Source organism: Agelaius tricolor, unplaced genomic scaffold (assembly GCF_023055355.1).
Source record: "Agelaius tricolor isolate 1412-34295 unplaced genomic scaffold, bAgeTri1.0.p SCAF_19, whole genome shotgun sequence".
Classification (NCBI taxonomy): domain Eukaryota; kingdom Metazoa; phylum Chordata; class Aves; order Passeriformes; family Icteridae; genus Agelaius; species Agelaius tricolor.
In genome coordinates, this window is record NW_027269279.1 from 6,792,511 (window position 1) to 6,805,368 (window position 12,858).

The 12,858-nt window shown below is 44.1% G+C and overlaps 1 protein-coding gene across 1 annotated transcript in view; it reads left to right on the plus strand.

The window, feature by feature from the left end:
- The first annotated feature begins 8,417 nt into the window (after positions 1 to 8,417).
- BAIAP2L1 (BAR/IMD domain containing adaptor protein 2 like 1) overlaps positions 8,418 to 12,858 on the plus strand; it is a 32,670-nt gene continuing 28,229 nt past the window's right edge. The window contains exon 1 of the mRNA XM_071444042.1: positions 8,418 to 8,720. Coding sequence (XP_071300143.1) covers positions 8,670 to 8,720 — 51 coding nt within the window. The 5' untranslated portion in view covers positions 8,418 to 8,669. The remainder of the gene's footprint in view (positions 8,721 to 12,858) is intronic.

Sequence of the window (12,858 nt, forward strand, 5' to 3'; positions counted from 1 at the left end):
TAGCTGCAAGTACATGTATTCCACGATAATAACAGAAAACATCTACACAGCACAATCAACTGAGTGATGAAGAGCAGGTAATAAAATTGTGGCATGTACAACAACAAGCTCCCAGTATTTTAGGAGTCAAAGAAAGAGGAAGTACTATCAAATTGCTTCACAAATCCTATCAGTGTAAGAGTTTTCTGAGTAACCGTGTTCTCTCTAAAAATTCACATTACTTGAAATTTAAAAAAAAATCAAGAGCATAAAAAAGAAAGCTGGGCTTTTCTAAATTAAATCAAAAGCTCCCATCAATTCTAGTTCAACCAAAATTTTGTCCTAAATTTAAGACAAAGACATGAATGTCATGGTCAAAAGAAGGTCCACTACATCCCTTTTCTCCTAATTTGGAGCAGCAGTAACATACAGGTTTTCTATATGAACAAGAGCTTCAAAATTTAACATATTTAGAACACATCTAGAAACCCTGAAATTAATTAAATTCTTGATATCTAATTCAGCGAATTCTAGGGTGGACCAGCAGTAATATGCAGCATAGAAGCAGCTTGATTCACCTCCTGTATCCAGAAACTGGATTCTCTGGTTCCAGAACAGTTAGTTTCAAAATATCCCCAGGAACAGCTGATACTACAGCCCTTTTGTGAAAAGGACAAAAGAAACAATAAACTGCTTTTTCCTCAGAAGACAAACAACTGAGCAGCTGCAATGTCTGCGATCACAACCCAAACAATTCTTACCCAGTAAATGAGCTGTAACTCTAGAATTCACTGGCTCAATACCATGGAAGGGCTTTGCCCTAGAACCCTGTGGGAAGTCAGTGCCCAGGGCTCGGTTGTCAGAAGCGCCTCCTTCTCCTCACTCTCAGGTAAGGGAGACAAACAAGCTCCTGAGGTCACTCCTGGCTCTCCATCCCCTCCATAACCCCGGCCACCCCACATGCAGGATCCCCCTGCTGCTGCCGCACCTTTCAGCAGAAAGCGGGGCTGCACCTGGGGAAAGTTCATGGCAAGGACGGAGCCACCTCAGAGGGGACACAGCAGCCGTGTCCATCGCCCCCAGCCCAGCCCAGCCGCCTCTGCAACCCGGCCCAGCCCCAGGGCACGCACGGCTCCTGCACTCCCATCCCCTGCAAATGCTGCTCAGGCAGGCTGCAGCACAGCCCTCGGCTTAGCTCAGACACTTCGAACCGAAAAACATGAAATAAAGTGCTGGTTAAGGGATTACAGCCCGGGGGGGCGCCCAGCACTGACCCAAACCAAGGCGGGGATGCAGCCAGGAAATCCCGCAGCAAACCCGCCCAGAACCAGGGGGATTTGAGCCCTCCCACATCTCCCTGCCCCGAGGCTAGGGACCACTCCTTGGGATACAGCCCATATATTTGATTTTCAAATGAGAAAGCTGAGCAGAAATGAGGAATGGCAAACCAAACTTTCAGGAAATTCATAGGAACTGAGCTGACTTCAGTGAAGCCAGTTAATCAGAAGCTGAGAACCGCTGTAATCACTCTAATTTCCCTAAACATGTTATTTTCCCCATCTCAATGGGACTGGAAGTGAGGTATTTTTACCCTAGAGCCATCACCTTTCAGACAACCTGTCATTAATCAATCATCCTTTTCATCCAAACCTCCAAGACTGCCTTTGCCAATCCAATCTAATCATCCTCTTCCCGTTTTTGCAGGACAGCCACAGCCCCCAGCCACCTCCTTCCGAGCCAGGGGTGGGGACAGTGACTGTCAGCAGCTGCTTTGGGTCTGCTGTGGAGGCACCCTCGGGACACACTGCACAGGCAGGATTAGAAATACCCACCACAGGCTGTGCTCCGAGATCCGTGTGCTCAGATCCACCAGCAGTGCCCCTGCATTCTCTGGAAAGCCTTGTCCCAGCAGTGCCCCTGCATTCTCTGGAAAGCATTGTCCCAGCAGTGTCCCTGCATTCTCTGGAAAGCATTGTCCCAGCAGTGCCCCTGCATTCTCTGGAAAGCATTGTCCCAGCAGTGCCCCTGCATTCTCTGGAAAGCATTGTCAGTGCTGTCACCGGCCCGTGGGTGTCTGGGGACAAGGAGTGGGCAGGCACAGCAGTGCTCCATTCCTGGCACAGCAAGTGAACAGAAGAGGAAAGGCAGGCTCCTAGCATGTCCATACAGAGAAGCTTCAGTATGGCTCAATCCAGGAATATCCATGCATGTGTTTGGGATCATATTTTTATTACCAACAAATAGACGTGGATTGCTTTTTTGGTATAGTAGCACTTCTAAAAAATGTTCACAATTAAATGGCAATACAGGAAGAAGGTGGTTGTATTTTGTAAGAGTTTATTAGTAATACAATCTACCCTGACCACCTTTCTAGTAATTCCCCATGACAGTAAGGCTACATGAAAGAGAGGTGTTAATGAGCTACAAATTTCTTTGCAATATAGAAATGCAGTTCTAGGAGTTTTGCCAATTTTAACTACAAATTACCAGTATTTTGTACTTGGTCTTTCCTCACTGTGAAAAGGAAGAGGTAAGAACAGCACCCAGATTCTCTGAGAACCCTCACAGCAGCGCTGTTTACACCTGGTGCACATTTTGTTCCCAGCCCAGCAACAGCATCACAATTGAGGTATCTTTATGTTCTACCCCATAACAAACACTGATAACTCCTACTCTGGTTCTAAACAGAATCTCTTGACATTGCAAAGACCAGCAATGAGCAGATCTCTGTTTAGCTGCTCAACTCTGCACTCAGCCCCAGGCAAAACCAGTTTATCCATTTGGGACAGGGCACACATGTTGTTAGTTAATCCCCAGCTGACAAATTACAAAAGGGAGAATAACAAACTCGTAGGTATTTAAAATAATGTGTTTTCAGCATGACTCACCTCATAAACCCCTGGCACCTAAATGGATTAGAAGTTTATAACAGGAGTTTCATCAGGATGTTGGCTCTCTACTAGGGCTGGCTTCCAAAATAAAGTTACAAATCCCAGGGCATATTTAGATTTCAATAGCATGAACATACTAACTGCACTTGCACTCTTGAGAAAAAATTCCAAGACTGTGTCTGAGCAATAGAAAGGCTGTTTCATTCACTTACCACTAATATCTATCTTGTTTCATTATAAACCTCTTGGAGAAAGCCTTATGCCTACAGATAATGTGTGTTTCTTTCCCTCCATCGTGCATAGCTCGCTTGCCATCTAGTGGGCACAGCACGTGAATTAAGGCACAGCTACTCTCAGCAGGAAATGAGCAGTCACAAAATGTGTGAGTGTAACAGCTTTGAATTAAATATTTCAGCTAGCAGCAGAAAATTATCATCATAGCTAGCAGGACTGCCTATTAGATTCCCTTGAATGCTAAATTTTGTCCAAGTCCTAGACAACCTCATGAAAGAAACCTTTTAAAAAACACTTTCTTCCATACCATATGTTCTTTTTAGTCTCAAAAACAAAATAAACCACAGTGATGAAATCAGATTATAGTTCATCTTTTAGTACTGCCAAGATAATTTGCAACATGAGACTATTGAGACACAAAACAGAAGCATCCAAAGCCTTCATCTTCAAGACAAAAACATAATCTAGTTTTTAGCCTGGAGAAAGAAGAGTTAATAAAAAGCATCTTGCACTTCCTTGACTCAACCCCCCAAAGTACAGTCAATTAATTACATGTTTAAATTAAGCATTTGATTAAGTGTCCTCCTTGACCAGAGAGCTCAGTATCTTATTGACCTGTGAGTCTGAGTTACAGCTCATTTGCTTTGAAACCAGCCCAGGACAATGAACAGCAGGGAACAAAATGATTTTGTGCTTGCTTGCATCAATTTAAAAATGGAGTCAATCCTTTAAATGATCCAGAGCTGAATCAGACTGAAAGGGTCAGTAACCACTTCAAAGTTTTGTATAATTCTTTCAAAGACACTTTGTGTGAGTTTCGGTGTGCTTTTGCATTGTCAGTTTCAAGGGGATTAAAATACTTGAAAAATTCCTTATAAGAGTCAACAGAGGGCAAAAAATACCCATCAATCAAAAGAGAGAGCTTGTAGAGTCCCTCTAATTTCCTGTTCAGAAAATGATATTCTGACTCTAAATGTAGTTTGAAATTATCAAATAACATGCTGTGTACAATTTTTTTCCTTAATCAAGTTAAACATCTGCTAATGACCACGGGGAATGAAATAGGCCACAGCTGGCTGGATCATGCACATGTGATTACTGCTGAGCCACGATTTGTGTTATTAGTTACAGTGCTTCTAAGCTACTTAAAACACATGTTAAAGATCTAATGATGAGCTGATATTCATAGGTCCTCAGAGCAAGCTTAAATCCTTCCCAAAGAATGTTTGAATATGTCTCTGACATATTTGACATGCAAACAGGACACATGTAGAAAATGATTGTACATCAAAATACACCTGCTTTTAAAGAAGCACGTGTGTTTACTCAAGGGAATATTTCTGAGCATGTACGTTGTCAAAAGATGCATCAACAACACCCTTTTCTCATTACAATCTGCTATATAGGGCTGGCAACACAGGGGAGATTTTTATTGTGGCTATTCATGTTCCAAAGCTTAAACCCTCCAAGGGAGAGCTGCCTTCTGGAGGGAATAAATACAAGCACTTCTTTTGAGTGAGTCCCTGGACAGCAGTTTTGCTAAATCTGTGTGATTCTGCCTTTGGCCACCGAGCAATGAGCTGCTGGGCTGGGGCCCAGAGGCACTTCCCAGCAATGGCTGCAGAAAGGCAGCTTCAGGTGCCTGCCTGCCCCTGGTCAGGAGCACCTTAACCACTGCAAGGGGACACCAGGACAGCTGAAATCCAAGCCATCCCCTACAAACAGCCAGTATCATGGGTAACTGTTGAAATTATACAGTTATAATAATATATAAAAATTATAATTAGAAATATTGTATCATTACAGTCCTTCAAACATTTCAGTTTAACAGCAGGGAAGTGTAAAGAGAGGCAGAATGGCAGGTAATGAGGAAGGAGTTTTGTTTTCTCAATGGGACACATGACAGAGCTCTCCTCACAGCCAGAGGATCCTGCTGAGCACAGGCAGCTCAGTTGGAAGGGTGACACAGACCAGCACAAAATATTCAACACTGACTCCTACAACACTGTAGAGGATTGTCATATTGATTTGTCAAGTTACAGGCTCTTTCAAATAAAACTTGCAGTTCTGTTCCTCAACTTTTCCTTCAAAATTCAACTGGATGAAGCCCTGAGCAACCTAATGCTGAATTTAGCCCTTGTCTGATGGGGACTGGACCAGCAAAGCTACTAACCTGGCAAGTTCCCTGAACTATTCTTGAGGTGCAGTTTTTGCTTGAGACAAAGTACAAAAAACAGATGGAGTTATACCACAGGATGGGCTCACCACCAAAGAAAAAATATTTCTTTCTTCATCTCTTCTGGCCAACAAATCCATATCTGTTAAAAGTAAACATCAAAAAAAGGTAATCAGATTAATTTTAATTCCAATCAGCTCAGAGAGCAGATGTGATTGGTGATCAGAACTAGACTCCTGCTCTGAACCCTTCTCCAGAGCAAAGACAGCAACTGCTCTTCAGAGTCCCTAAGAAACAACACCAAAATGCAAAACCTGCGAAGTCAAACACCCAAACTTCAGTGAAATTGGTGAATAGATAAACCAGAAAAGTCTACATAAAACAATGCATCTCACAACAGTATGTTTATTACAAATGCCTACAGGAGTATGTAGGCAATGGAGCATGAAGAGGTATTCATTAAAGTTTCAGCTTTGAAAGCTATTAAACATTCTGTCCTGGTCACACCAAAGTGTTACTAGCAGACTACTGCACTCATGTTTAAATGTAAGAGCATCCTTAAGCAACTTGTAAAAATGAAACCTCATTCAACCATTCCAAATTCCTCTTGTTTGCACACATCAGGGTTGACTCCAGCTAACACCAATCTTTACACAATGTAAGATAAAAATCCCCTATTAAGAGAACAAAGCCTTTGCATTTGAATTACAAGCTCAAGCAGAATCTTTTCCTACTGAATTAAAAATTTTATGATAAATAGCAAAGGCCTGGATACTCAAAGAACTGGATTTGGCTGTCAAGTTTCAAGTTTTGCAGTCACAGAGTAAAGTATCTGAACTATTTATGGTTATTTTTACTTTAATCTGGAGATAGATTAAATAATAGATGTAATCATTACCCCAAATTAAGGATTCTGCCCTGTTAGCTTCATTTCCCACTTAGGTATTCCTTAAAGACTGTTTTTTCTAAGTTTCTTTTTCTTTTCTCCATAGGTTTACAATTGGTATAATACCATATTATTTATTTCCATCTTTATTTTCCTTTTTTTTTTTTAATAACAAACAGCTCTAAAACCACACAAAAAAATATTACCTAAAACCCCTAAAAAAACGTATGCCCAGAAATACTACAGAAACAAATACCAAAGATCATACCAAAGACCAAAGGTCATACACAGAAGTAGGAAATTCAGTAGAACTTTAAAATATTCACATTTGCTGACAAGGTAAAAAAAAAGACCTTTACAAATGTATATTTTGAAATGCTGAGAATTCCCACAACGTGTTAAGTGTAACAACTTAAAAACTTCTGCCTAAATAAATTATCTTCTGCCTAAATAAATTATCCATATTGTTTCTGTCTGCCATGCATACTCCATTTACACTCACATTGTAATTTACTGTGACTGAACTTAGCAAGCCAACTGGAAACAAACACCCTGAATCCTGGGTGAGCTCCCAGAGCTGCAGAGCACTCAGAGGAAAGAGAAATGCTATGCCCCTAACAGGAATAAAACACTCCCTGCTATTCACTACACTCCCAGCTCCTTTAGCAGGAATCAGGGAAGGAAAAGTCCTTTTCTGCATCTTCCTTTGGGTACCTGCTCCCTGGAATTTGTCCAGCCTATAAGGGAGCACCATCCTTTTCAGGCACTGGCATATGGTAACACAAAAGTTGGTAGCACCCAGTCTGTTTCCAGAGTTGTAACAAACTCTGCAGACAAAAGACTTGGGCATAAACAGTGTGACTCTGCCTGCCATTCTCAGGCAAGCAGCCACATCACATTTGACAGGACTGTTTGTACAAGCAAACAGGGCTTAGAGGGAACATCAGCTGTAGGCTTGGGCCCAAAACAATCCATTATGGCCATAGGATAACATTATAAATTAAACTGAAAAGCAATTCACACCATACACACCAGAAGTCTGTAAAGACCTCAGCTGGGAGTGTGAAGTCTCCTGAAACCCCCTTTCTGCCCAGCATTTTAGCTGCATTCAAGAGAACACCTTACCACCCCAGATAGTAAATTGTAATTCTAAAGGCACCTCCACGTGCTCAAAACCATTTCTGCAGCTCTCAAAACTCCATAACAGCTTCCTCCCTCATCAGAGTCCAATATCTAGGATTCTGATCCAAGTCCAGGTTTTTATTGCTGTGATAAAGTGAGGGAAACAGAGGTAAAGACAGCGACCAAGAGAAGGGCAGCCAGCGTGTGAGGAGGGCAATTACACCTCACACACTCGATACCCAGCACCATAACCTACTCATGAAGGTTATGAAACTCCCACAAAGCCCTTCAAGATAGTGCTGGTATTATTTTATCAGAAAGATATTCCAACTGGCATACCTTAATCTCACAATCTGAACCATTTATGGTCCACAAAAATTTACAGCTTCCCGCAGCCTTCCCCACCACCCCTCTCCATGAAGGACTTGTAAGTCAGTTCGCAGAGGAGAGATGACTGAGAGCAGTGTTTTATTGGGTGTGTATTTAAAACAAATAGAAAACTTCAGAGTGGAGCAGGAAGCTCGGGCAGTGCACTAGACCAGGACTCGGGAGAAAAACATTTGTGTCCATTCCTGAGGGGGTCACAGGAATGGGAGTCTCAGGAATAGGAATCTCGGGAATGGGGGCGTCCTCCCTCTGCTCTCCCTCATGAGGGTTGCTGTGGAAGGAAGCAGGGGGATCACCCCTCACCATCACCGGGGCTACGCTAATTCATCCTAATAAATTCCTACAGAACTCTCAGTTAATTGCTGGGAGGAAAAGTTTACCTCCGGCTTCGCGGGGCACTTGGAGCAGAGCTGCCTCCTGAGGGTTTCCTTCCACACGCCCCGGGTCGGGCTTTGGCAGTGGGGCAGGGGCTCCGCGGAGGAGGAGGAGGATGGGGATGGGGATGAGGATGAGGATGAGGATGAGGATGAGGATGAGGATGGGGATGAGGATGGGGATGGGGATGGGGATGGGGATGAGGATGGGGATGGGGATGGGGATGAGGATGGGGATGAGGATGAGGATGAGGATGAGGATGGGGATGAGGATGAGGATGAGGATGGGGATGGGGATGAGGATGGAGGCGGCGCTCGGAGCGGGCGGTGGCGGCGGCTCAGGTAGGGGCGGTCCGAGCGCTCCGCCCGCCCCGCCCGGCCGAGCCCAGCCGAGCCGAGCCGAGCCGTGCCCGCCGAGCCGAGTGCGGCGATGCGAGCCCGGCCCGGCCCTCCCCGCCCGCCGAGCCAGTCCTGCCGCGTCGGGAGCGGCGGCGCAGGGCCCGCCCCGGCGGCGCTGCCCGGCTGGTTCCGCAAGTTTCTGACACTTGGAGCCCGGAACGCGAGGCTGCGCTGCGCTGGGCCGGGGCGCTCCGCAGGACAGAGCTCTCCCCGCCGGCACCATGTCCCGGGACCCCGAGGAGGTGAACAAGCTGACGGAGAACACGTACAGAGTGAGTGCGGCCGGGCCGGGGCTGCCCGCGCCACCTTTGCCCCGGGGGCCGCGGGAGGCGCGGGGCAGCCGCGGCTCCTCGCGCGGAAACGCAGCAAACTTTTATCTTTTTTTTTTTTCTCTTTACTTTCTTTTTTCTCTCTCTCTTTTTTTTTTTTTCTTCTTCTCTTTGTTTTTTTTCTTCTTTTCTTGTCCGTTGTTTTTCCCCCTTCTCCTCCTTTTCCCTGCTCCCCGGGGTTATCCCGTCCGGCCGCTCCCCCTGCCCGCAGCCCCCGGGCGGGCACGGCCGCGGCACCCCCGGGACAAGGCGGCTTCCAGACCGGTTCCTGCCTCTCCAGCAGGCTCGGTTCAACAGCCAGCCCTAATTCCCTCGGTGTGTTTTGGGGATAAGGTGGTTTGGCGGTCCTGGTGGTTGTGGTCCTCTGCTTGAACCGTTTCTCCGTACGGGCCAGCGCCTAAAAATGGCTTAACGCTGAATTAAGTTGCTTGCCAGCGTCCCGAGCTGATAATCAGATTTATGATGGTGCGCCCTAGCACTGCCTCAAAGCACCGACGGCTGTGTGGAGTTCAATTCATGTTAGGAAGTTTTAAACTTTTCAAAATGCCTTGTTATTTGTAGATTTAAAAATATTTTGTTTATGGGCAACAGACATTTGTTCTGAATTCTTTCTCCCTATAAACACACTCTTTCCAAAACACAGCAATTCTAATTGGGAAAAATTCCCTTGAGAATCATACTTTTGTTTGGGTAGTGAAGTAATCCGTAGTTGTATCTGTAGTCCTCATTCTGTACAGTGTGTTGTACCAGAGGAAGCACTCAAATTTGCATGATTGAATGCATTTGCAAATTTAACTTACAGCTGCACTGCACTTGTAGCTTTGAGCCCTAAGGAAAGCTTTCTGGTGGATTGTTCTATTTCACTATTTACTAAATTTTTCTGGTTTATTATCAAATGTTTTCATATTTTGAAGATGTTGCTATCAGCATTTAAAGGTTTCTAAAAACAATTACTAGGAGCAAATTTTACTGTTACTTTTGTTGTTCTTCAACACACATTTAAGTCAACTTTACCCCTCCCTTTAAGTAGTCCAGTTATATTGGGGTCACATTGTATTTGCTGTTTACTTTCTTTGGACTTAGATATCAAATTCATGCAAAACTACCAAAAAAAATGAGATTATCTGGGTATAAATTTTGTCCTCTAGAACCAGAGCAGATAATCTTAAATAGTCTGGTGCTTTTTGGTATCAGTTAGGTTTGTGGCAAGGCCATAAGCAAATATAAATTCCTCTCTCAGAAGAGCACCCTGTAAATACTGGCTCACAGAGGAGAAGCCTGGGAAGTTGACTGTTCAGGGCTGTGCCAACAAAGGAATGCTCTACTCTGTCTATTGACTTCCAGAATGCAGTCAAAACAGTTTCACAGAGGAGAGGGGAGAAGATCTCCTATGTCTTTTAATGGATATAATTTAAAATAGTCTTTAAAGGAGTGAGAAACCTCTAAATAGCAAAACCTTCCCTGTTATTCAGTACTTATTTCCTGGGAAAGTTTGTGATTTAGTTTTGTTTTCTCAACTAATTCAAAGGGATCTTTAAGATCGAAATAACCAGGAAAACCACAAAGGAATACAAAGTTAATGTTGACATTGTGATGAAATGTCTCCTCTGTAGGTATTTTGAGAGGTCTGGCATGTTGCATCACATAGCTCGTACTCACAGGCCTGGAAACCCTCCTGCCCTGCCCTCATTAAAAATTGAAACTTTATCCAGATAAGGATATAAAGGCTGCTTCAGATAGAGGATGAGTCCGGGGTCCACTTTAAAGCACTTATTTCTCCATCAAAGTTGAAATCTTGGAAACAGCTGGTCACCCTTTAGGGGGAGAGAGCAGGAGCCTGTGTATTCAGCACTGGCTGGGACTGTAATCACAGCTCCCCCGTGTCAAACAAATGAACACCTCTTGGTGCCGTGCTCAGCCTGAGTGGAGAGCCTGCTCTGCTTTGTTCAGCAGCGCTCATGGCACTTGGGGCCCTGCCTGTGCCATCCCAGCAGTGCACGGCCTGACCCACCGTGCTGGGATGGGAAAACCCAGAGCACTGCTTGGGCTTCTCCTGCCTCTACAAAGAAAGGCTTGGTCTGGGGAAAAACCAGTTCAGTGCAGTGCAGTGATGCCATCTGTGCTGCAGGACCAAATACAGGCTTAAGACTTCTCAAAAAAAAATCAAGTTTTGGGTGACCTGGAAAAATAATAGAAAATTAAATTGAATACCTTGCTGGCCTGCTATTTTCAGGGGGGTGGGGGAGTGTTGTGTGATTTTTTTTCTTTCTTTCTTACAGTGCTAATCCACTGGATTTATTAAATACCTAGTAACCTGTGTTATACAAAGCTTCAAAATATATTTACAGAAGTCATCAGGTGGCTGAGTAATGCCGTTTTATTTTTATCTTGTTCTTCCTTTTTTCTGGCCACAACACCACAAAGTGAATACCTCAGTGTTTTTCAGCTAACCTGACTAAATAAACAGCATAATTCACAAATGTGTGTGCACACACCAAAACCAGGGCTGACATTTACCCTTTATGTAAGATCTGAAGAATCACTCCGATGCATGATAGGAATGGCACGTGCACAATGAGGCCCAAGGGTGTGGGAGCCTATGACTAAAGAGGGCCAGAGCCTCCTCCTGCCAAGGAGCTGCTGAGAGCTTCCCTGGTATGACACTGCCCTGCCCTGGCAGCTCCCCCTGGGGACATGGGACAGTGTGGGGGACACCCCCTGACGCTCAGGTGCAAGGGGTTTATGTGTGGCTGTGTCCCTGCAGCCTGCACAGGTTTTGTGCTCCAAGGGGGGAAAGGTGCTGGGCATCCGGCTGGGGCACAGGGAGTGCAGGGGAAAGGGGACAGGGCAGGACAGTGCTGAGGTACAGACCTGTCCTCCTGCCTGCATGGGCCAAGGGCTGGGCAGGCAGCTCACAGTGCTCCTGTGGGGTGAGCTTCCCAGAGCTCTTGATAATGGCACGATTTGTGTTGCTCATCTTGGATTTAAGATTTATCTCTCCGTATTCAAGTGAATCGTACCCAGAAATTTTGATCATCAACCAAAGCACAATTAAAACAAAATCCAAAACACCTCCCTCCCCCAAAAAAAACCACTTTGTGCTCCCCAGAGGCATTGAGAATTATTTTGGTTGGCTATATTGTTTTATCACAGAAATAGATCTGATAAATTCAGTTTAAAGTCCTAAATTCCATGTTTCTGTATTTTAAAAAGACTCACAGTTATATTAAGCTACTGGATTTATGTATCAAACTTCAAATTCACCTATGGTCCCAGCACAAGCTGCAGTCAGGCTGTTGCTTTGCATCCCTGCATTATAAATCTGACTTGGAGGAAGAGGAGCCTTTGGGAGTTTGTATAAAATCCAGTTCTTCCTCGGTATAAATTATCTCTTCTGCCCTTATTTAGAGTTATGCCTACTTGAGGTCTATCCTTGGGCATGTGTTCATAACCTGGAAAGGTTTGTATTTGAAACACCCTGATGGATGATGTATTAATGTTTCTCTTAAACAAGAAATGTTCCACCAAGACGACTAATAATTAGTCATAAGAATTAGTCTTTTTGAATAAACACTGGCATCTTGATTTAGTCTTTTCCATTCTGTTAAACCTGTTTTAAAATATTAAACTAACATACAAATGGGATATCTTAACATGAGATGTGCTGAGGGCTCAACTGTGCCCTTCTGAAAACTGCATTATGAATTTCAGGAGGTAAAAGGAGGAGATGTAATGTATAAAATGCTTCAAGTACAGTAGAGCACAGTATTATTTCCTTTTTGTACACCTTTTGAATCTTCTCAAGGGGGGAAGTCTCAGACATAGTGTGGCCACACTAGAGACTTCTTAAAAAATTTACTCATTTTCAAATTGAGAAATAACAATTTAAACCAAATCACCAGTAGTTATACAGAGTTTAGCTATGAATAGCTATAGTGATGGTAATAGGAGTGATGTAGACATCAAGATCTACTTCTCTGGTACTTTTCTAATTTCAGAATTCTACCCAAATTCTTTGTTATTCACTCTTGCAAGAGTGCCTGCAGGATGTAAACTCGGAACTGCAGGGAATCTATGCATT